Genomic DNA, 24,067 nt, shown 5'->3' on the forward strand with positions numbered 1-24,067 from the left:
AAAAAAAAAAAAAAAGAAAAAAAAAAGAAGGTGGTCTCGGTTCCACTTTGGTTCATCCCTAAACCATATCTTATGGAGAGAGATGTATCTCTGTAACGACCCATGTCCTCTTTGGGCTTTCCCTTTCGGGCTTCCCCTCGAGGCTTTAAAACGCGTCTGCTAGGGAAATTTTCATACTCTTGTAAATGGTGGTTTGTTCTCCTCCCCAACGATTGTGGAACATCACAATCCACCCCCTTTAGGGCCCAGCGTCCTCGCTGACACTCTTTCCTTCCTCTAAGAGATGTGGGATCGCCCCCAAATCCACCCCCTTTGGGCCCAACGTCCTTACTGGCACACTGCCTCGTGTCTATCCCCCCTTCGGGGAACAACGAGAAGACTGGCACATCGTTTGGTGTTTGGCTCTAATACCATTTGCAACGACCCATATCCACCGTTAGCAGATATTGTCCTCTTTGGGCTTTCCCTTTCGGGCTTCCCTCGAGGCTTTAAAACGCGTCTGCTAGTGGAAGGTTTTCACACCTTGTAAATGGTGGTTTGTTCTCCTCCCCAACCAATGTCACAATCCACCCCCTTTAGTGCCACGTTCTCGCTGGCACTCTTTCCTTTCTCTAAGGGATGTGGGACCGCCCCCAAATCCACCCCTTTGGGGCCTAGCGTCCTTACTAGCACACCGCCTCGTGTCTATCCCCTTCGGGGAACAACGAGAAGGCTGGCATATCGTTCGGTGTCTGGCTTTGATACCATTTGTAACGACCCATATCCACCATTAGCAGATATTGTCCTCTTTGGGCTTTCCCTTTCGGGTTTCCCCTCAAGGCTTTAAAACGCGTCTGAGGAAGGTTTACACACCCTTATAAATGGTGGTTTGTTCTCCTCCCCAACCAAAGTGGGACATCACAATCTCTCTGATACCATTTGTAACGATTCAGGCCTAGGATTCAGATCAGAATGGGTGTCGCGTGTCCACTACCTTCTACCCTGATCCATCCTCGAACCACATCTTATTGAAAGAGGAACCACTTTGATACAATTTTGAAACGACTCATGCTCAGAATTCAAATCAAAATTCAAAATCTGAGTTTGGCACCTAATGGCCCCGATAGTATATGGTCACATTACTCATTCCTTGGTGTAATACCGATTTTTCATGTTTGCATTTAAATTAAATTTGAAACATATATTAATTTATAAATGATCATAAATGTAAAATTTATTAATTTATAAATAATGACGTGATAATTTGGAATTTAATGAATTTTTTTCATTAAAAAAGAAAGAAAGGATGAGTCTTAACTTAATTTTAGAGTTTCTTAAAATTAATTTAATTAATAAAAAATTAACCTAAATGATGAAAAGTGAGCCCTAAATTGATGGGCTGGGCCACTGTAGAAGGCCCATGGAGCCACCAATGTTGCGATCGCAAACCCTCCTAACCCCTCCGCCTGAAACTTCCCGTCGACTCGCCAGTGCTGAGGCGGACAATGATGAAGCTCCATTCCTTGCAGCCATGGCGTTGTTACTGCAATTCAAGGATTTTGCGGCCTCTATTCTACTCAACTTTAGGATCAACTTCTTTTCGAAGTCCAGAGGATTCTCTCTACCTAAGAGTTTCTCAGGCAGGCGATCCTCGAATCTCCATTGTTAGCGTGCTGGATCAGTGGGTAGAAGAAGGCCGAGAAGTCAAGCAATCTGATCTCCAAAAGCTCATCAAGCAGCTCAGGAGGTTCCGTCGCTTCAACCATGCTCTGCAGGTACCACTTGTTCTGAAATCATATTAATTTTTACTACTTCTGTACGATACTTTAGAATGCTCTTCTTTTTCTGGTCTGGCCCTTTCGTATGATAATGAATGTCTAATTGATCGAAGAGGAGAGTGGATGGAATCTAAATATTCATTTATTGTTATGGCATTGTTCTCTTTCCCTACTGTGGAGATAGTTTTGTATGGAAATTTTGGTGCAACTTGGCATACATCTCTGTTCCTCGTCTTCTTCACTCATATAGAAGCATTGAATTTGGATCATCTAGATATGGTATGTTAGACGAACACGACTCTTCACAATGGTATGATATTGTCCCCTTTGAGCATAAGCTCTCATGGCTTTACTTTGGGCTTCCCCAAAAGGCCTCATACCAATAGAGAGAGTATTCTTGTTTATAAACCCATGATCATTCCCTAAATTAGCCGATGTGGGACTTTCATCATCCAACACCTCCCCTCGAACAAAGTACGTCTCCCCTTAATCGAGGCCCGACTCCTTTGGAGTCGTAGTCATTTTTTACTGTCTTTGAGGAGGCCTGACTCCTTTTCTTATGGAGTTCTTTGTTCGACATTTGAGGATTTACCAATCTATTGGCACGACTAAGTTTAGGGCATGACTCTAATAGCATGTTAGACGAACACGACTCTCCACAATGATACGGTATTGTCCACTTTGAGCATAAACTCTCATGGCTTTGCTTTGGGCTTCTCCAAAAGGCCTCATACCAATGGAGAGAGTATTCTTTGTTTATAAACTCGTGATCATTTCCTAAATTAGCCGATGTGGGACTTTCATCATCCAACATGGTAAACTAAAAATTTTTCTTCGTTGTGCACTATTTGACAATATTGATATCCGTTTGGCAACAGTTGTGTGAATGGATAAGTAATGAAAGGAACCAAGAACCGTCACCAGGGGACATTGCTATTCAGTTGCACTTAATTTCAAAGGTTCATGGCTTGGAACAAGCAGAGAAGTATTTTAACAGCATCAGGGAATCCTCAAGAGATTATAAGGTCTATGGAGCACTTCTTAACTGTTACGTAGAGGATAAAAAATTGGAAAAGTCAGAGGCACTCATGGAGAAGATGAGGGAATTAGGATTTTTGAAAACACCACTACCTTATAATACTATGTTAGGCCTTTATGCTCATCTGGGTAAACATGAAAAACTTGATGAATTAATAGAAGAGATGGAAGAGATGGGAATTGCTCGTGATCGATTTACATACAACATTCGTATGAATGCATATGCAGCTAATTCCGATGTAACAAACATGGAAAAGCTTTTGTTGAAGATGGAGGCAGACCCACTAATTTCTATGGATTGGCACGCGTATTTCGTCGTAGCAAATGGATACTTCAAAGCTGGTCTTTCTGATAAAAGTTTACTGATGTTGAAGAGATCAGAGCAACTCATTGGTGATAAGCAAAGGTGGTTTGCATATGAATGTCTCATTACACTGTATGCTGCTATCGGAAATAAGGATCAGGTGTATCGGGTTTGGAACTTGTACGCTAATCTGAAAAGAAGATACAATACAGGATATCTTTGTATAATCAGTTCATTAATGAAACTGGATGATATTGAGGGTGCTGAAGAAATCTTGAAGGAATGGGAATCAGGCGATACACGTTTCGACTTCAAAATTCCGAACATGATGGTAAATAGTTACTGTAAGAAGGGACTTGTGGATAAGGCAGAAGCATATATAGGCAGGCTTATGGAGGATGGCAAGGAACCACAAGCAAACACTTGGGATCGACTAGCAACTGGATATCATGCCAATGATCAGACGATGAAGGCAGTGGAAGCTATGAAGAAAGCAATTTCAGCTAGTCCACCTGGATGGAAGCCTAATTATTATACCTTGGCCGCATGTCTTGAATACTTGAAAACAAATGGAAATGTGGAGGTAGCAGAGGAAATCGTGAGACTTCTTGGGAAACACAACATTATCTCCTCACATATTAACGAAAGATTAGTAGATTATACCCACAGTGACAACCAAACGTCAAGTGCCCTTGATCAATTCGGCCTGGACGGTCATATTGAGAGAATCGATCATGCTTCGGATCTAAACAAGCTCAACTTTGCTGAGGTGCTAAAGAATGAAGAGACTTCCGACATGAAGTGAAGTGTTTTTATTCCTCTCCACCCGTCATCCTTGTTATAGCACAGTATCAATTTCGGCTAGATTGCAAATTTGATCCCTATAGTTTCAAGATATTTAGTTTTTGTAATTTGGAAATCTTATCTTCTGGTAATAGTCAGAGTACAGGTAGTTGGTATCTATAATTTTTTCTTCCTTTGAACCTGTTTCTCACCTTGTATGCCATGTGAATCCTTGGAAATCAAAATTTGAGTATGCATTATAATTTTCATTTCACCAATCACCTCGTCTTTTGACTAGCAGAAGGATAAGATGTGATGTCCCACGTTGGTTGGGGAGGAGAACAAACCACCAGTTATAAGGGTGTGGAAACTTTCCCCTAGCAGACGCGTTTTAAAGCCTTGAGGGGAAGGCCGAAAGGGAAAGCCCAAAGAGGATAATATCTGCTAGCGGTGAATATGGACCGTTACATAATAAGTAGAATATTTTCATTCAGGCTCAATGTTGTTTCTCTAGTCTTTTCACTAGCACAGAGGGCAAGAACTCTTTTGCTTAAGATCTGTAGGGACTTTTGCAAGTGGAACTTCTGATAGAAACATGCATAATCTTGAATCTTGTTGACTATGACTCCTCCCATATTAGTAGAAAATGGAGCTTCTGCTTGGAGTGCAAGCAGAAACTGAACATTAACCAACTAGCAGAAGCAGTACTTTCTGACCAGTTTCCTTTTATAAAATTGAAAATTGGAATTTGTTGGTTGTTTCGGATTTGGTCGTCTTTACTTGGTTTTATACAGTTTTGATCGACTTTAGTTAGTTTTATACAGTCTTATCCAACTTCAGTTATTTTATACAGTTTTGGTCGACTTTAGTTAGTTTTGTACAGTGTTGGTCGACTTTAATTAGTTTTATGCAGTCTTAATCGACTCTAGTTAGTTTTATACGGTGTTGGTCTGCTTTAGTTAGTTTTATGCCGTCCTGGTCGACTTTAGTTAGTTTTATACAGTCATGGTCGACTTTAGTTAGTTTTATGCAGTCCTTGTCGACTTCAGTTAGTATTATACAGTCTTAGTCGACTTTAGTTAGTTTTATACAGTCATGGTCTGATTTAGTTAGTTTTATGCAGTCCTGGTCGACTTTAGTTAGTTTTATACAGTCATGGTCGACTTTAGTTAGTTTTATACCGTGTTTGTCAACTTTAATTAGTTTTGTGCAGTCTTAATCGACTTCATAGTTTTATGCAGTCCTTGTCGGCTTTAGTTAGTTTTATGCAGTCCTTGTCGACTTCAGTTAGTTTTATACCGTCTTAGTCGACTTTAGTTAGTTTTATACAGTTTTGGTTGATTTACAGGGTTTTGATGGGTTTTCGACCGATTTTGATTGGTTAGTTGGTTAATCTTTTAATTGTAGTTTTGATTGACCAAAAACAATAGTAAGCTGATCTATTACCACACCTATTACCATATTATTTTAGAACCTTTTACCAAGAAGGTTGAAGTGAAGAACGAAGAAATGAATGTCTTTTTCAGATTTAGATTGTTTGTTTGTTAAAGTTATGTCCTCTATCAATCTTTATGATATCATAAACAATTAAGAGAAGTCAAAAACAGGGTGCTGAGTGCAATCTCCAGAGTCAAGTCTATATGTTTGATTTGAACTGTTGGCTACCAACAGCTCTAGGATGCCATAGCCATGGATTGTCGACCTTAGACTCGGTCCATTACCCCTGTTTCGACTGTTTCGACCCACAATGTGATGTTTTTTGTTATCTTTTCAATGCTTGATTCACATGGATTGTTTATTGACAATTTAAGATATGGTTAACTTGAAACGAGATCTACCAAATCTATTAGGTACTTACTCCGAAAGCGGTAGGACCGCGATTTCAATATCTGTTTTGTTAGTTTGAAACTGGCCAATCAAGTTATCCAAGAGTCAAGAATGCGATAGAATCCATGAAAATGAGGCTGTTAAGCAAAATTATTATTTACATCAACTGCAAAAGAAGGGCAGGCAAGGGGCAACATCGCCACCAACACTCAGCCACACCTACATCAGACTCAATCTGCAATCATGCAGTGTTCGAACTACGATTCTTTTACAATGGGTCGGAGACTAAAACAAAAAACCTACTCCTCAGAACAACAGAAGACAGATAATTGAGCAACAGAAAAGGAAGATGCAGATTCTATTGAGTGATTCATCCGTCTGCAAAATATGCCTTCTGATCCTAGGACTACTGCTCCACACAAGAGGATACGAGTTCGGATATGAATATAGATTCGTTATCGCACCGAACATTCTCGCATAAACCATTTCTCCGAATACTCCTTCAGCATAGTAAATGTTCGACTGATCTGATAAATTTCCTTGCTGGAATTGAAGAACAGGGTGAGGGTGAGGGTGAGGGTGAGGGTGAGAGGTTGCCCTTGGTGACTCAAAGCAAGCAGGTCCTTGAGGCCTACGAGGGACGACGATTCCCAGCTGCGAATTCTTGCTTTCGAATGGATCTTGAGTTTCACCTTTGCCATAGAGCGGGACTAGCGTAGCATCAGAAACTTCCGCCTTACAAACCGGACATTGCTGGAGTCGTTGGCCTTGTTTTTCTGTAGAGCTGTCCTGAAAATGAAGCCATTTGTAAATACAGGGCCAGCAAAAGAGATGGCCACAAAGTGTAACAACAGGATCTTTCACAGTCTCTAAGCATATGTTACAGTCAAATAGCCCAGAGGAATCACATTGAGTTTCTGCCATGGCATCCAAAGCTGATTTCCAATTCTCCACGGAAGACTTGTTTTCTCCAAATGAATTAATCTCCTCATAGTACTGCTCCATGTCCATATACTCTGTAGTAAAGAACCCTTCTGAGATACCAAAACTGCCAAATCATAAGATTTCAGATCAATATTGGATCAAAACCCACAAAACTAATGCAAATTTGAAGAAATAGAGATGATATAAATAGAACAGGACAACAAGAACAAGTAAGTTCATATGTACATGAAGAAGATGAACTTGTTCTGGCTCTTTTTACAACAATGAATACCTTCAACCCCAAGGAAAGATAGGGCCAAGGAGATAAGAGCTCTTGACAATATTATAAAGACAAACCCATGGTTAATGCCTCCGCCTGCATACTTAAAGCAAGAGCCAATCCAAAAAATTCAAATTCTATTTGGGAGTTGACCTTCTAGAAATGTTTCTGGATTTAAACTATCCATATTCAGATCTAACATAAATAAATCTTGAGTAATTCCGCACGTTAATCAATAGAAAACAAAAAAACCAAACATGGAAGAGTCGGCAGATAATGACATTTGGATTAGAATTCTTCACCGAATTGGCAATTTCCTCTCTATTAAATAAAGATTCGACCTCCAAACTAAACTATCACTTCTAAAACATGCAAATCCATATCTAAATCCAGATTTCTAGAACATTTCTAGCAATCTGAAATGGATTTCAAAGACCAGTCACATAGAAAATCAAGTAAACATGCAGATAGAACGCTGAATCTTTATGCAGTTAGAACTATGAGTTATCAAATCTTCTTCCGATGAAAAGTTTTTAGAATTTCATAACGAAAACAGGAAACTAACTTCATTTCCAAGCCATAGAGCGGTCCCTTCATTAAGTCGAAAATTAAAATTTCAATTGAAGATGGAAGAACACTTTCCGATCAAGAATCGGCCACAGAAGAAAAAAAAAAAAAACAATCAAGTTCAACACTCGAAATCTTCAAGTTCCAGTTCCTAACATACCAAAATTTGAGACGAGGAATTTACCGATTCGATTCAGAGACGCACTGGAATTGAGTTGAGAAGAAGATCGTAAAATTTAGGGCTATGAAACTTCGTGCCGCTAAATCACAGAGCTCCAATGGAAAATCGCCGCAAACAATCAAAGAAAAAGAGCGAAATCAGAGGAAAATTTGAATCGAAGAAGAAGAAATTGAAGAACGTGAAGGAAGATGAGAAGGAAGAGTCCTCAACGCAGAGATTTAAAGGCGCTAAATTTCAACACCGTTTACTCTTAGTTCTTTTAATTTTCAACAAAATAATAATAATAATAATTTAATTCAAAAAAAGAAAATCTCACTGCTACGTGTCATTATCCCACTCTTTCCTCCAATTTCAACCAAACTTTAAAATATAATTTTAAATTTTAAATTTATTTTAACCAATTTAATTTTTTAATTTTCAGATTATAAAATTTAAATAACTTTAAACATCAATAACCATTATTTTGTATTTGTTGAATAAAGACGTTTTTTTTTCAATCTTGAAGACCATACCCAATATTAAAATGGCAATAGTCAAATCAATCAATTAATTAATTTTTTTCCCTTTAATTTTGTTTATTTATTTTATCAAGAAAATTAAAATTATAAAATTGTAATTATTTTCTTGAAATACTATATATATATATACTATATATATATATATTTAATTGAAAGTATTAATTCAAAATCAAATCATTATTAAATGGTTATAATTAAAATTTGACTCTATTAAGAAATAATTGAGAAATTGAAGAAATTAATAAATTAAATTCACTAAAGAATTGTTGGGTTCTAGAAGATTGCTTATTTTTTTAAATTTTAATTATTGATGTTGATTCCTTCTAGAAGATTCAACTATATATATATATATAGATGCATATATATATATATATGTATATATGTATACATATGATATATTGTATATCAATATACGTATGTATGCATATATATATATTATATATATTGTATATCAATATACATATATATAAAAGTATTTTCCGTTATACAGTAAAAAAAAAAAATAATAACTAATACAAAGATAATATTAATAATAAGTGTTTTTATTTAATTATTTCTCTTTTGCTTGCTTATATAACGTCTCTTTCAAAAATCTCTTTTTGTCCTCGCTTTCTAAAACTTTCTCTTAAAATCGAGGCCAGAGGCTCGAGCATACGTTGCTTGGTTGTAAGTGACGCAAGAACGAAGTGGCTTAGCTCACTTGTCGTAGGAAAGTGAGTGCCGCACAATCGCAAGTCCGCTGCCTTAAAAGTATGATTGTGACGAGTTTATTTAATTAAAAAAAGTAAATATTAATTAAATGAATTTAAGAATTTTTGTGTATAAGAAGTGCATTATAAGATACAATAATGTTGCAAAATATAAAATTTTCATTTAAATATTATGAGAAAAAGCACAATTATTTTGCACTATAGAGACCATGTGCAACGTTTGCATTTGCCTTTTCTTGAAATAGAAGGAAAACTAATTATACTTAATTTTGTTCGTAATTGCATAGGAACGCTACTCCGAGATACAAGCGAGAAATTTTTCGCTATAGAGACAGTTTGAGGTCGAACCAAGGCAGAAACAGGTGGGCGTGTGGCTCTCAAGTAAATTAAGGGTACGTGAAGAAACCGATAGCATATTCAAACGAGACCGTTCTTGAAGATATGGTGATTAAGACACGTTTTAAAGTATTGTACGGTATACGTTCCTTTTTCAGTGCCTCCAGGTTAAAATTTAAGGGTATTTTTGAGATAAAAAGTTTTTTATTTTTATTTTTATTAATTTAGTTTAAAAAACAGTAAAGTTATTTAAAGGTGAGGGTAAATTCGTCAAGTGGAATAATTTGTAAACGTGGTGGCCTGTCATTGCTCCATTTAGACAATTTTATTTTTTCAAATAATTAATTCACATTCTAGAATATCTATCCGCACGTGCCAATTTCCCGATATATCATATTTTCGTTAAATTAATTCATTTAAAAAAATATATTTAGTTCTAATAAGTAATAGTTTATAATTTTTTTTAAAAATAATAATAATAATAATAATTTTGATCAACTCTTTTAATCATTTAACATTTATGAGCATGCAAGAATATATAAATTAATTTAATTGAGCTGGTAAACTTATATATCGTGATACCCGAGCAAATGAGGGATATATGAATGAACTAAGACTACATCCGAATGAGAGCAATCCCGAGAATAGAATGACTAAGAAAGACTTAAAAGAACTAAAAATCACTATCTATACGAATAATGTGCATCTTTCTTTTCGGTGGCTCAATCACAGTAACTTCATAATTAAGGGTATTTTTCAGATATATATATATATATAAAGTTGAGTATAAGCTCTCGTGATTATATTTTTCGTACCCAGTAGAGATGTCCATAGGGCAGGGCGAAGACCGAGAATATAATCTTGTCCCCAGCCTCATTTATCTAACGGGAAAAAATATTATCCACTTCCTCCCCCATTCTCCGTTTAAATGAGAAATCTCCTCCTCGTTCGACCTCGTTCGAGGCGAGTTATTACAGGGTCCCGACCCTGAGGGTAAAATGGACATTTCTAGTGCCCACAAAGAAAGAAATGAAATTTAATTTCATTTAAAATGATGCATGTATTTGTGGATTGGTACATAAATTTTAAAATATTGCACCTTAGATTCCCCATTATCAACCACTAATAATAAGTTGACCAACAAAATATGTATGGAGAGTTGACTTTGTAAATTCAAGTTAATATCAAAACAAATGAGAGAAAAGTCAACTTAAAATGGATTATTAAGAGGAAGAGATATGAATTACATAAGCATATTAGTGGTAGCCCTCAAATATCATGAACGAAATACGAAGAAAATTAGGTATAATCAAGTCGATGAATTGACTTTAAAACGATGTCAAAAGATTGCAAAAAATTACGCTCGCTATCGTGTTTGGATCGATGTATTTCTTAGTTCTTTAAAAGACGATGTAACAGCCGAAGTCTACCGCTAGTAGATATTGTCTGCTTTAACCCATTACGTATCGCGTGTATTAGAGAGAGGATTCTATATCTTTATAAGGAATGCCTCGTTCCCCTCTTCAACTAATGTGGGATCTCATATACAGATTTAGCTGGTAACATTTCAACTTCTCGTTATTGTTTTTAATTTTTGCTTCAGTTCTCGTATTGTTAACATGAGTTGTTACGACGTACAAAAAATCTCAGATTTTTAATAATATGGGCTGTCACCACGTACAAAAAACGCTATAAAAAGTCTACGATAGCATTTTTCGTAAGCTATCATATTCATGGATCATAACTTCATGAATAAGAAACGTCATTTAAAACAAAAGATTTTATTTAAAAAAAATATATATTAAAACGTATTAAGGTAGGAAATGAAATATATAGGAGAATAGAGACTTGAATTTTTTTGTAAATAATGAATCGACTAGTTGAGGTATGCTCATGATGTCATGCAAGTTTTTTCTCATTCTCGACCTTATTTGGAGCATATATGTGATGTCCCACATTGGTTGGGGAGGAGAATAAACCACCATTTATAAGGGTGTGGAAACCTTCCCCTAGCAGACGTATTTTAAAGCTTTGAGGGGAAGCTCGAAAGGGAAAGCCCAAAGAGGACAATATCTGCTAGCGGTGGATCTGTAGTCGATTCGAACGTTGTGTTAGCCTTCTCGCTCTTCTCCGAAGAGCGGTATGCCAGTAAGGACGCTGGGCCCTAAAGGGAGTGGATTTGGGGGTATCAGAGCCAGGTTCCAAACGATATGCAAGCCTTCTCGCTGTTCCCCGAAGGGGTAGACACAAGGGCGGTGTGCCAGTAAGGACGCTGGGCCCTAAAGGGGGTGGATTTGGGGGCGGTCCCACATCGATTGGAGGAAGGAAAGAGTGCCAGCGAAGACGTTGGGCCCGAAGGGGACGCTGGGCCCTAAAGGGGGTGGATTTGGGGGCGGTCCCACATCGATTGGAGGAAGGAAAGAGTGCCAGTGAAGACGTTGGGCCCGAAGGGGGGTGGATTGTGATTTTGGGGGCGGTCCCACATCGATTGGAGGAAGGAAAGAGTGCCAGTGAAGACGTTGGGCCCGAAGGGGGGTGGATTGTGATGTCCACATTGGTTAAGCTTTGAGAGGAAGCCCGAAAGAGAAAGCCCAATACGGAACAATATCTAGTAGTAGTGGATCTGGGGCGTTACAATATCCTTACCGTGCTATCCTTATAGAATATCCGGAGCATATGGATAAAAACAAACATATCAACAAAAGCTAAAACAATAGAGACCAAAATGGAACACGTGGCGGACACAACCATTAACCTAACAAAACTACATGGATACAAAAAGTTAGGGGTGGTCGGTGGCAATAAGAGGAGAAGGCAATGGACTCAACTCATTTCATGCAAATTTTCACTCTCCTCCCTACAAATTCCTCTCCTTTTCCCAACAAAATGAATCCCAAAACACCCTTTTACCAAAAACACACAAAAACAAGAATTGCTTGATTCACAGCCATCTGCAGGCGGAGATAAAAAGCTCCACCGCCATCGCCGCCGCAGCTGCTCGACGGACAATCCAAAAAGTTGCAGAGCCATGGCGTCGAGTCAAAGTTGCCTTTATTTTGTCCTTTTCTGTCTCTTCATTTCCCTCACTTACTCCAACCTCCTCTCTTGTAATTTCTTCTCTCTCTCTCTCTCTCTCTCTCTCTCTCTCTCTCTCTCTCTTTTATTTTCATTTATTTTCCTTTTAGGGTTTTGATTTGTTTGTATTTGCAGATGAGGCCCTCAAAGCTGGTAAACCAACTGGACGTTCCCTTCTTCAAGCCCAAAAAGGTAACCCCTTTTACCGGTTTCGCGTGTTTCGTGTGTTTCGTGTTCCCGTTCGATCTATTCTACCGAACATGAACACGAACACGAACCCAAGTTATAAATTTGATACCTTTTAGACTACCCATTAAGTGAAAACAATTATTCCGGACAACGAACCATGATAAGCATCAACTCTCTGTTTTGTCTTGTTTAAGCATAAATTTTTCGTGTTCCATTTGATCTGACTTTAAGTTATAAATTTGATACATTTTGAACTACCCATTAAGTAGAGACAACTGTTTGGGACAACAACTCTAGTTTGTTTTGTCTCGATCTGACACGTTAGTAAAGTTATAAATTTGATACGTTTTGAACTACCCATTAAGTGGAGAATAGACCTCGGTCTACAATAATATGATACTTTGAGCATAAACTTTTCGTGTGGTGGTTGGATCTGAGGTTAAGGTTAAGTTATAAATTTGATATCTTTTAAACTACCCATTAAGCGGAGACGATTGTTCAGGACAACGGACCTCTGTCCACGTTAATATGATACTATCTAATTTGAGTATAAACTCTCGTTTGTTTTGTCTAATTTGAGCATAAACTTTTTCGTGTTCTGGTTGGATCTGAGGTTGAGGTTAAAGTTAAGTTATAAATTCGATATTTTTTAAACTACCCATTAAGTGGAGACGATTTTTTAGGACAACGAAATATGATACCATCTAATTGGAGCATAAATTCTCGTTTGTTTTGTGTAATTCGTTAGGACGTTAAGGTTAAGTTATAAATTTGATACATTTTGAATTACCCATTGTTCGGGACAATGGAGATAATATGATATTGTCTAATTTGAGCATAAACTGTGGTTTGTTTTGTGTCGGGATTCGACAGAATGCACGGTGGACATGGAAGCGCAAAATTACACGATCTTGACAAGCCAATGCAAAGGGCCAAAGTACCCACCGAAGGTGTGCTGCCACGCATTGTTGGAGTTCTGCTGCAGCTTTGTGGAAGAATTGAACGACCGGACCAACAACTGTGCCACCACAATGTTCAGTTACATTAACCTCTACGGCCAATACCCACCTGGCCTCTTTGCCAATCAATGCAAGGGAGGAGAACAAGGCCTGGAGTGTAACAAATCCCTCCTTTCTCAAGGTGGGAGTGGCCACATCAGTTTATCTTCGGCTCGTTCGCTCCGTCAAACTCGGTCTCGACTCTACTCTCTCACTCTCGCTCTCGCTCTCGTATTTATGCTCCATGTATTGCTTTAGAACACGAAAGGGGAACGGAAAGTTCTTTATTTTACGTTCCCCGTTTCGTTGTCTTTCTTTATACGACGAAAGTTTTGAATCTTTCTGTGTTTGTTTGATCGGTTAACCGTGACTTTGGTGGGATTGGGATATGAAAGCTACTTATTGAATGTTTATTATAATTTTTTATGATTGAACGGAAAGTTTAACCTATGAACTTTCGAGTTTTTGTAGAAGAACAGGTTTCCATGTTTTGTGGGCTGTAAATATTAAATGGTAAAAAATTATGATAGCGGTTAATTTATTTGGTTTAGCTCTTTGGACCGTAATGACTCGAATACAAAGTGAAAGTTTGTAAGAGCTTTTTGAAAGAAAATTTCAAACAATTAGAATTTATAAGATTTTTTTTTAATCATATTTAAATATTATAAAATATTATAATATGTATTTAACTGATTTAAATCTCGACTATTAAATATAATAAATATATATATTTTAAAATATTTAATACATTAAATTAAATCTTTTAAATAATTTTGAACCATTAAATTATAAATTTAGTTTATTAAAATTTAATCCATAAAATTTTATAATTAATCTTTTGAATCGTTTACATTGGCCAAATCCGAAGCTTATTATCTATGAGCAGTGACTAGAGTTTCAATGAATCGCAACCCATCGAATCTCGGATCAAAGTGATCGGGCGCCGTGGACGGCGGGGATCTTCTCGACGGACTAATTTCCTCGTCTCTGTTGACCTTTTCCTGAATTTCGTCCCACATCGATTATTCCCGAGAATTTCCTTTTCGAAGATGTCTGATTATAAAAGGGTATCGAGAAATGAGAAGTTAGTGTCTTCTTACCTGATGGGAGAAGGTGGTTTTGTGGAGGCCGGCGGAGGACGGCGGAGTTGACAGGACGATGGTGGAGGCGGCGGCGGCCGCGGCGACGGCGAATAGCCCTGCTATCTTCATGGCGATGGGGTGGTGGGTTTTTCCTCAAATTTGGGAGGAAATTGCTGGTGGGAAAGACGGCCGCCGGCCGGCCATTTTATATACCGAAGGGAAAGCTACGGTTAAGCCGTTATTTTCCAACGAAGTTTTACAAGCCAACTAAATAATTAAAATTAGGATTTTTATAATATAAACTATTCTCTAATCTTTTTTAAATATTTCAAAATTAGAAAACAGTTACGTCTTTTAATAAAAAAACCGACCTATTTTTCATGTCGGTTTTTACCGACTTAAACTGTGATGTCCCACATTGATTGGGGAAGAGAACAAACCACCATTTATAAGGGTGTGAAAACCTTCTCCTAGCAGATGCGTTTTAAAGCCTTGAGAGGAAATCCAGAAGGGAGAGCCCAAAGAGGACAATGTCTGCTAGCGGTGGATCTGGGGCATTACAAATAATATCAGAGCCAGGCACTAGACGATGTGCCAGCCTTCTCGCTGTTCCCCGAAGGGGATAGACACGAGACGGTGTGCCAGTAAGGGGACGCAGGGACCCAAAGGGAGGTGGATTTGGGGGCGCGGTCCCACATCAATGTAGGAAGGAAAGAGTGGCAGCGAGGACGCTGGGCCCCGAATGGGGGCAAATTGTGATGTCCCACATTGGTTGGGGAGGAGAATAAACCTTGAGAGGAAGCCCGTAAGGGAGAGCCCAAAAAAGACAATATCTACTAGGCAAATTGTGATGTCCCACATTGGTTGGGGAGGAGAATAAACCTTGAGAGGAAGCCCGTAAGGGAGAGCCCAAAAAAGACAATATCTACTAGCGGTGGATCTGGGACGTTATATATACAGACAAACATTCTAGTCACTATTGCATTATTACAAAACATTTATCTAGTAACCTTTTGTTGAAGTAGTCACCGTATTGGTAGTGAGCGGTAATCATGAATGATAGCAGCAATAGTGTAAGGGTATTTCAGTCATTTTAATATATAATAAAAAAAATTCAAAAACTAAATTTCAAATATTTCAATCAAAACAGTTTATTTCTCAAACTTATTTAAAATGTCGTAAAATATTACCAATTTTAAGGGAAAAAAAAAAAAAAAAAAAAAACCATACATGACATGTGACCCTTGATCATCGGATCTCGCTGGTTTCCAAACATTTTACTATATAATAGGAAAAAAATAATCTAATTTCAAATTATTATATTTTAATTAATATACAATATATTCTAATACCTACTATTTTTTTTTTCCAATTTTTACCCACGGTAAATATTTTAAAACCTACGAATTAATCTTTAAATACGTCTTTTTTTTTTTTTTTAATTGGAAGGCATTTTTCTTCCGTCAAAATTATGTCAAATTTATGGGTATTACATCCATAAGAAGATATTATGATCTATCCAAAAGAATAAATAGTTACCCATTAAACTCCGATATCAAGGAGGGTAAAATTGTCTCCAAATATTATGATTTATCCAGAAGAATAAATAGTTACCCATTAAACTCCGATATCAAGGAGGGTAAAATTGTTTCTAGATATTATGATCTATCTAGAAGAATAAATAGTTACCCGTTAAACTCCGATATCAAAGAGGGTAAAATTGTCTCTAGATATTATGATCTATCTAGAAGAATAAATAGTTACCCGTTAAATTTCGATATCAAAGAGGGTAAAATTGTCTCTAGATATTATGATCTATCCTGAAGAATAAATAGTTACCCGTTAAACTCCGATATCAAGAAGGGTAAAATTGTCTTTTAAAAGATGGCATGAATTGATTGGTCTAAGATTTTCTGATATTTACAAAATGTTAAGGGCAATAATTGAGGTTGATTATTGATTAATAAGCAATCATTCAGAGCAGGGCAACAATTCGAAATAAACCAAAAATGAAGGACCTATTAGCAAAATCGGAAGATGGTCGGCGAGGCCATCTCACAAATTTCATATCTGGCCGTACACTTCAAATCAACCCAATAAATTAAACGTTTCTTCAATTTATTTATTTATTTATTTTAATTTTTAGAAACCGAAATCAATTTTTATAAGGTTAGGTATAAACAAATCCATGGAGGTTCATTTCGCGGAAAAAGTCTGAAGGAGAATTTTTTTTTTTTCTTCTCGATAATTGCAAAAAAAAAAAAAGAGAGCCTTTTCCCTTTCGTCTTCCTTTGAGTCGCCGACCCTTTGGCTTTTGCTTCAATTTTCCGATTCCTTACTGTGATCTATGGCGTCTGGTTCTGCTGGTCGGCCTAATTCCGGCTCTAAAGCGTTCGATTTTGGTTCCAATGATATTCTCTGTTCATATGAGGACTACGGTAACCAGGAATCTTCCAACGGTACCCATACCGATCTCTCCGTTGCGAATTCTAGCAAGGTGAGTTGTGTTAGTCGGGTTTTCTGCGTTAGGTTATGGATTTATGGATGTTTGAGAGAGAATTATCGATGTGTTCCTCGATTAGGGTTTGTGGTTAATGGAGTTATTTGATTTATGTTGCGTGATTTTTGATGAGGGGAATGATTTGCTATTTAGCATCTGAGTTTGATTATTATTGGTTTAAGAAATGAGCGTTTGAGGCTGGGGATGAAGATCCGTGTTGAATTTGATATTGAAAGTCAATATTCTTGGTTCGTAAGTTGTTCGATCTAGCTTGAACTTTGAAAAGCTTGGTTCTAAGTCTAATGGATGTTTTTCCTTTCAGATTCTGAAAATTTTATTGTTAGCTCAGAAATCTTGTCATTAAGCTCCTTGTTTTCACTTGATGCAAGGGATTTAATCCAGTTTTTTCTTGAACAATTGTTCTTGAAGAGAATATTAGATTCTAGCAATGGATTTTGGTATTGTAACTTGATTGTATTTCCGTTTTACAAACTTGCAACTTGTTCGTGGAATGTTCTTGTGAAAAAAATTGTGTGATTATTTGACTTTTGGGTGTCCTTGAGGAGTTGAAATTACAGAGGAAGAACGCCGATAAGATTATTTGGCTCCAACTATTCGATCTTTCTTTAGCTTGCATGGAAATTAATGGTGTTTTTAGTTCATTGTGGCTTGAATCTTGAAAAAAAACTTAACTAGATGTGTTTTTGTGTTGTTAGTTGTCTTATTGTCTTAAGTTTTCTAGGCTTTTGGTTAATCCGTTTCGTTATCTAAGCGCCATTTACTCGGTTTTACGCCTTATCCAATAAGATTGGATTCAATGTGTATTATTGCACGATCGATTGAGTTCTGGATACTTGTTTTAGCAGGATTTTCACAAAAGTAGAATGTCGACTGTATATCCTGCTGCGGCGTATGCTCAACCAGAAGATTCTATCAAACAGGATGTGATTTCTACTGTAGAGAACAGCATGAAAAAGTATTCTGATAATATTTTGCGTTTTTTGGAGGGAATAAGTTCTCGCTTGTCTCAACTTGAACTGAATTGCTACAACCTCGATAAATCCGTTGGAGAAATGCGATCAGACGTAATTCGTGACCATGAAGAGGAAGATTTGAAACTTAAATCTCTCGAGAAGCATCTACAAGAAGTGAGTTACGAAATTTTAAACGTTTTAAAATTGTATTTCATCATTTTGAATAGTAATATTGCTTTCTATCGATATTATATGATCGTTTATAGACACACACGGCATGCACTGTATCTGTTGATCATGCTGAAGTACTCAATTGGTTTTGTCTTAAACTCGACGTTTCTTTGTTTGATGCGAACCGTGGTTGCACATCACGAGCCTCCTCTCCTGTTGTTATCTCCGTTTTGGTTTATCCTGCTATAGGTGGTTAGGAATGTTTGAAATATTGATTTTCGTGTTGTTATACGTGGTTTTTCTTCTGGAACGATCGTTTGAATAATCTCTGAATCGAACTTGTCCTTGATGTCATTCTGTAGGTCCACAGATCTGTCCAGATTATAAGAGACAAGCAAGAGCTTGCTGAGACTCAAAAAGACTTGGCCAAACTTCATCTCGTGCAGAAAGAGTCGCCTTCGTCGAGTCATTCGCATTCTAACGAGGAGAGAGCTTCACCCGTTGCCTCGGATCCTAAGAACGAAAATCCATCTGAGAATCACAATCAGCAATTAGCTCTTGCCCTGCCACACCAAGTTCTCCAACAGCAAAATCCTCTAACACCGCCTCCTCCAGCAGCTTTGCCACAAAATGTGCCTCAACAGCAAGCTTATTACATCTCTTCAACTCACCTGCCTAATCAACTCGCTCATATCCAGCATGCCCAGGGCCAATATCAGCAGCAACTTCAAGACGTTTCTCGGTTGCCCCAGCCAAGTCAAACGCCTCCGCCGCAGCAATTCAATCAGTATCCACAACAATGGACGACGCAGCAGCAGCAGCAGCCCCCGCAACCGGTACAGCCACCGCAGCAGCAGCAGCCTTCTATGCAACCTCAGATCAGGCCGCAACCTTCTTCAGTCTACTTGTCTTATTCGATGAATCAACCAACGTCGATGCCAGAGACTCTTCCAAACAGCATGCCTATGCAAGCTACATTTTCACCTATGCCTCAGCCGGGTTCAAGTCGCGTAGACACCGTGCCTTATGGATATGCTGGAAGCGGTAGTACCGTACCCCAGCAGCCTCCTCAAGTCAAGAATGCTTTTGGACCACCAGCCGGAGAAGGATATTTACCTTCCGGACCCCAACCTGCACTTTCGTCGGGAGGTTCGTATATGATGTATGATAGGGAAAGCGGAAGACCACACCATCATCCTCAACCTCAACAACAACCACACTTCAACCAAGGTGTATACCCTCCGGCCAACGCATCTCTCCAGATTCCTCCGCAATCAGGCCCCCACGTCGTCGCCAGGAACCCGAGTCATGCACATCTTATGCGCAACCAAAGCCATCCTTACGGCGAAATAGTCGAGAAACTGGTTGGCATGGGTTTCAGGAGTGACCACATTGCCAATGTCATTCATAGGATGGAGGAGAGCGGCCAACCTATCGACTTCAACGCCGTTCTGGACGGGTTGAGTAATCCCGGAGGTCCTCAGAGGGTATGGTGACCATAATTTTATTCATAGAGGAGTCGCCTGTTTGTTCGTTGAGGCTCGTATCGGCCACGACCAGCCTACCCATTGCGTCTTTTTAATGCATTGAATAAAAGACTGGTTTTTATGATTTCAGTGTTCTCCCACCTCGTATATACATGGTTTGTGAGATACGAAGAACAGTTTATTGTATCTGTAATGTTTAAAGTTTAAACCTTGTATGAATTTCTTCTTAATTATAGAAATTTGGTTATTTAATTATCTAATTTCATATAGAAAATTCCTTTTTCCAATAATATATTAATTTTTAATATTGCTCCTATTGTTTTATGCTTAATTAACCTTGATTAATATTTTTTAACCCAAGATTATGAATGAAATAATGTGCCTGGCACGCAACTTTATGATTACTACTTAAACAAAGTCCTCCTAGATTTGAAGGCATCTGAAGAAAATTCTGGTCTTCAATCCGTTCTTTCGATCACTCGGTGCGATTTATGGCGTCTGGTTCAGCAGGTCGCTCCAATTCCGCCCCCAAAGCTTTCGATTTTGGTTCCGATGATATCCTGTGTTCATACGAGGACTACGGTAAACAAGACACTTCGAACGGTAGCCACAGCGATCCCGTCTCCGTTACCAATTCTAGCAAGGTTCGTTGTTGTATTATTTGTTCTTAGATTTCTGATTTATGGATGCTTGATTGAAGATTTTGATTTGTCGTTGTTAGGTCCGATTAGGGTTTGTAATTTTTTGATGTTAGCACTAAGTTTTGTTGAGGTAATTAACTCGATTCTTATTTCGTAACATCTAAGTTTCATTTCGAAGCTAGAGAATTAAAATCCACGCGATTCATCTTGCATTAGCTTTGTTCTAGAGTACATGTCTGTCTGGTTTATAATTGAGCGAGCGTTGTTGGTGCTTTCCAATCTCCAGAATGAAACTAGTTCTTCAATTCAGTTTAGCTTGAATCGTGAAAAGAACTCACTAGTCTTTGGAATGTTGTTCTTAGACTCTAAGATTTATGGAAATTATCTTGAGTTGAAATGCTGTTACAACGCTGTTACAAAGCGAGTTCACATGTGATTTGCTTTGGAATGGGGCGGGATGCCTTGGAGGCACCCTAGATTGCACCATTGACAACGGCGCTTTTGAGTGCCTTTAACCGGGGCTGCAAGGCACCATAGATTGCACTGTTGACAACGGCGCTTTTGAGGAGTGCCCCTAACTGGGGCTGCAAGGCACCATAGATTGCACCGTTGACAACGGCGCTTTTGAGTGCCCCTAACCGGGGCTGTTGATCGAGTCCCGTGGAGCGCGCATTAAGCTCAGGAATACATTATGTGCAAGGAAATTAATCAATTTTTGAACGAGTGTCCTGAAGAGGAACATTTTCTTTTAGGTGGTTTTGGATCTTATATGTTTCTCTAGCATCTTTTAGTAATTCTTGTGAATGTTTAGGTTTATGAACTGAAAGAATGGAAGATTTAAAGCAATTATTATTCTTATATAATTGTACCTTTTCGTGATTAATTGGTGTTATACGTATTTATATGAACAGGATTTTCATAAAGTTAGAATGTCTACTGCATTCCCTGCTGCTGCTTCATATGGTCAACCAGATGATTCCATCACTCAAGATGTGGTTTCTGCTGTAGAGAACAGCATGAAAAAGCATTCTGATAATCTTTTGCGTTTTCTCGAGGGAATAAGTTCGCGTTTATCACAACTTGAACTGTATTGCTATAACCTCGATAAATCTGTTGGAGAAATGCGTTCTGATGTAGCTCGTGACCATGAAGAGGTGGATTCGAAGCTTAAATCTCTTGAGAAGCATCTACAAGAGGTGAGCTACGACTTTATGACTTTTTAAAGTTTGGAAGTAGTAATACAATTGAGGACCTTGAAATAGGTGAACGAAGAGGAATGTGGAATCTCTTTCTAGTAGACGCATTTTAAAACCTTGAGGGGAAACTCAGAAGGGAAAGTCCAAAGAGGACAATATCTGCTAGCAATAGGCTTAGATTGTTACAAAGGGTATCAGAGCTAGTCGCCAGACGATGCGAGGCACTGGTCAGATAAGGGCTAGACCCTCTCCATAGTAGACACGTTTTAAAAGCTTAAGGGGAATACCAAAAGGGAAAGTCCAAAGAGGACAATATCTGCTAGCGGTGGACTTGGGCTGTTCTAAGTGACGTGGTTTTTTAGTTGATTTTATATGATCATTTATAGATACAATGCATGCACTGTTTCTAATAATTATGTAGAAACGTTGTATTAGTTTGCAAACCTATCACTTGTCGACGCTTAGATGTAAACAGTGACAGCCATCTCTGATCCCCGTATTCGTTATCGATTTTTATTACTTAGAATTCGATACTGATCATTAAATTTGTACTCGATGCATTTCTGTAGGTCCACAGGTCTGTACAGATTATAAGAGACAAGCAAGAGCTGGCAGAGACTCAAAAAGACCTAGCCAAACTTCAGGTCTCACAGAAAGAGCCATCTTCATCAAGCCATTCGCAATCGAACGAGGAGAGAGCTTCATCCGTAGCTTCTGATCCTAAAAAGAATGAAAATCTATCCGAGATTCACGGCCAGCAATTAGCTTTGGCCTTGCCACATCAGATTGTCCCACAGCAAAATCCTATTGCACCCGCTTCAGCGACTTTGCCTCCGAACGTGCCTCAACAGCAACCGTATTACATCTCTCCGACCCAATTGTCTGGTCAACCACCCCATATCCAGCATGCTCCGGGCCAATATATCTCACCCGATCCCCAACACCGGGCATTGCAACCTCAAGATGTTTCGACCAATCCCCAACTAAGTCAATCTCCGCCACAACCATTCAATCAATATCACCAACAATGGGCGCAGGTGCCATCGCAGCAGCCACAACCACCACAGCAGTCTTCTATGCAACCTCAGATCCGACCACCCCCTACTTCAGGCTACCCTTATCCACCGAATCAACCGAGTTCTGTGCCAGAGACTCTGTCAAGCACCATGTCTTTCGCATCTATTCCTAATCCGGGTTCGAGTCGCCCGGACCCGGTGCCTTATGGATATGCAGCTGCAAGTGGTGGTTCTTCTCCACAGCAACCTCCTCAAGTAAAAAACACTTATGGACCAGCGACAGGTGAGGGATATTTGCCCCCTGGACAACCAGCATATATGATGTATGACAGGGAAAGTGGAAGACCGCCGCACCATCCGCCTCAACAACCGCACTTCAACCAAAGTGGATATCCTCCGGCCGATGCACCCCATCAGATTCCTCAGGCTGCTACAGTCCCTCCCGTTTCATCCAGGAACCCGAGCCATTCACATTTGATTGAGAAACTGGTCGGCATGGGGTTCAGGGGCGACCATGTTGCCAGTATAATTCAGCGAATGGAGGACCGTGGCGAACCTGTTGACTTCAACGGAGTTCTAGACAGGTTGAGTTCTTCTGCAAGTCCAGGTCCACAAAGAGCGTGGTGAGAGTAATTTAATCATCGTCTGTTTGCAGTCGATACTGGCCATGACCAGCCTCGTATATTGTTCTGGTTTGTGAGAAACCTTGTGTGAATATCTTCTACCTGCATTTTCAAAATTTTCAATATGATTCCCTCTGGATGTTTACTTGAACGTTTAGCTGTTATCATCATTTTTTACTGCCAAGTTTTCCGATTTTGCTTACCTGAATCGTTTTCGAGATCCGAATATGTGGGGGTTCTTTCGAGACTCGAAGGAACAGCAATTTTGAAAATGGGCAGTGATCTAGCTGCTATATTTCAATTTGTATTTACTTCCATACATACTGGTCGTTGAGCAGTCCCTTTCTTCTGAGCTGAGGTCCCAATCACACCGGTGGAGAATTTGAGTGCATTATTTTCCATGGCGTCTATCAGTTTCCTTATCTAATCTTCTTAAAACCAGGTTTTTGGAACACTTGGGATTCTTTACGTAATAGGCCAAAGTGGACAATATTTGCTAGCGTAGCCTTGGGCTATTATAAATGGTATTAAAGTTAGAGAGTGGGAGGTTGCTGGAGGTGTGATAGCAAGGACGTTGGCCCCCAAGGAGGGTGGACGGTAAGACATTGGTTGGAGAGTGGAGTGTGAGATTCCATGTTATTTGGAGAGGGGAGCGATACATTCCTTATAAGGGTGTGGAAACCTTTCTGATGACACTGATCCCAATGAGGTGGATTGTTGGATCTCACATTGGTTGTAAAGGTGGAAACCTCTCTGAGGACGTTGGACTCCCAAGAGAGTGGATTGTAAGATCTCACGTTGGTTGGAGAGGTGAATGAAACATTCCTTATAAGGATGTGTAAACCTCCCACCTCTCTCTAATAAACGCGTTTTAAAACTGTGAAATCAAT

The 24,067-nt window shown here is 38.7% G+C and overlaps 5 protein-coding genes across 9 annotated transcripts; 4 read left to right on the plus strand and 1 right to left on the minus strand.

Moving 5' to 3' along the window:
- The first annotated feature begins 1,416 nt into the window (after window positions 1–1,416).
- On the plus strand, window positions 1,417–4,160 carry LOC111437133 (pentatricopeptide repeat-containing protein At2g20710, mitochondrial-like). Its single transcript, XM_023074982.1, has 2 exons — window positions 1,417–1,754; window positions 2,636–4,160. Exons 1-2 carry the CDS (start codon window positions 1,485–1,487, stop codon window positions 3,902–3,904), a joined length of 1,539 nt encoding a protein of 512 aa, XP_022930750.1. The 5' UTR covers window positions 1,417–1,484; the 3' UTR covers window positions 3,905–4,160.
- Window positions 4,161–5,838: 1,678 nt separating this feature from the next.
- On the minus strand, window positions 5,839–7,773 carry LOC111437136 (E3 ubiquitin-protein ligase RMA1H1-like). Of its 4 annotated transcripts, none has more exons than XM_023074987.1 (3): window positions 7,665–7,773; window positions 6,618–6,757; window positions 5,839–6,498 (listed from the first exon to the last, which is right to left on the minus strand). In XM_023074987.1, the coding sequence occupies exons 2-3, from the start codon at window positions 6,699–6,701 to the stop codon at window positions 6,016–6,018; spliced, it is 567 nt and encodes a 188-aa protein (XP_022930755.1). In that variant the 5' UTR covers window positions 6,702–6,757; window positions 7,665–7,773; the 3' UTR covers window positions 5,839–6,015. The 4 variants fall into 4 exon arrangements, with proteins under 4 accessions (XP_022930755.1, XP_022930753.1, XP_022930752.1 ...); XM_023074985.1 differs by adding an exon at window positions 6,926–7,009 and having other exon boundaries at window positions 5,839–6,757; window positions 7,665–7,751; XM_023074984.1 differs by having other exon boundaries at window positions 5,839–6,757; window positions 7,665–7,767.
- Window positions 7,774–12,229: 4,456 nt separating this feature from the next.
- LOC111437199 (GPI-anchored protein LLG2-like) lies at window positions 12,230–13,890 on the plus strand. The gene is made up of 3 exons (XM_023075064.1): window positions 12,230–12,332; window positions 12,436–12,492; window positions 13,363–13,890. The coding sequence occupies exons 1-3, from the start codon at window positions 12,254–12,256 to the stop codon at window positions 13,743–13,745; spliced, it is 519 nt and encodes a 172-aa protein (XP_022930832.1). The 5' UTR covers window positions 12,230–12,253; the 3' UTR covers window positions 13,746–13,890.
- Window positions 13,891–16,707: 2,817 nt separating this feature from the next.
- Window positions 16,708–19,953, plus strand: LOC111437102 (ataxin-2 homolog). 2 transcript variants are annotated; one of them, XM_023074936.1, is made up of 3 exons: window positions 16,708–17,066; window positions 17,933–18,217; window positions 18,577–19,953. In XM_023074936.1, exons 1-3 carry the CDS (start codon window positions 16,917–16,919, stop codon window positions 19,708–19,710), a joined length of 1,569 nt encoding a protein of 522 aa, XP_022930704.1. In that variant the 5' UTR covers window positions 16,708–16,916; the 3' UTR covers window positions 19,711–19,953. The 2 variants fall into 2 exon arrangements, with proteins under 2 accessions (XP_022930704.1, XP_022930705.1); XM_023074937.1 differs by having other exon boundaries at window positions 16,711–17,066; window positions 17,936–18,217; window positions 18,577–19,949.
- A 156-nt stretch (window positions 19,954–20,109) lies between these two features.
- LOC111437103 (ataxin-2 homolog) lies at window positions 20,110–23,379 on the plus strand. Its single transcript, XM_023074938.1, has 3 exons — window positions 20,110–20,345; window positions 21,254–21,538; window positions 22,108–23,379. Exons 1-3 carry the CDS (start codon window positions 20,193–20,195, stop codon window positions 23,179–23,181), a joined length of 1,512 nt encoding a protein of 503 aa, XP_022930706.1. The 5' UTR covers window positions 20,110–20,192; the 3' UTR covers window positions 23,182–23,379.
- Window positions 23,380–24,067: the final 688 nt, after the last annotated feature.

Source organism: Cucurbita moschata, unplaced genomic scaffold, assembly GCF_002738365.1.
Source record: "Cucurbita moschata cultivar Rifu unplaced genomic scaffold, Cmos_1.0 Cmo_Scf00062, whole genome shotgun sequence".
Taxonomy (NCBI): domain Eukaryota; kingdom Viridiplantae; phylum Streptophyta; class Magnoliopsida; order Cucurbitales; family Cucurbitaceae; genus Cucurbita; species Cucurbita moschata.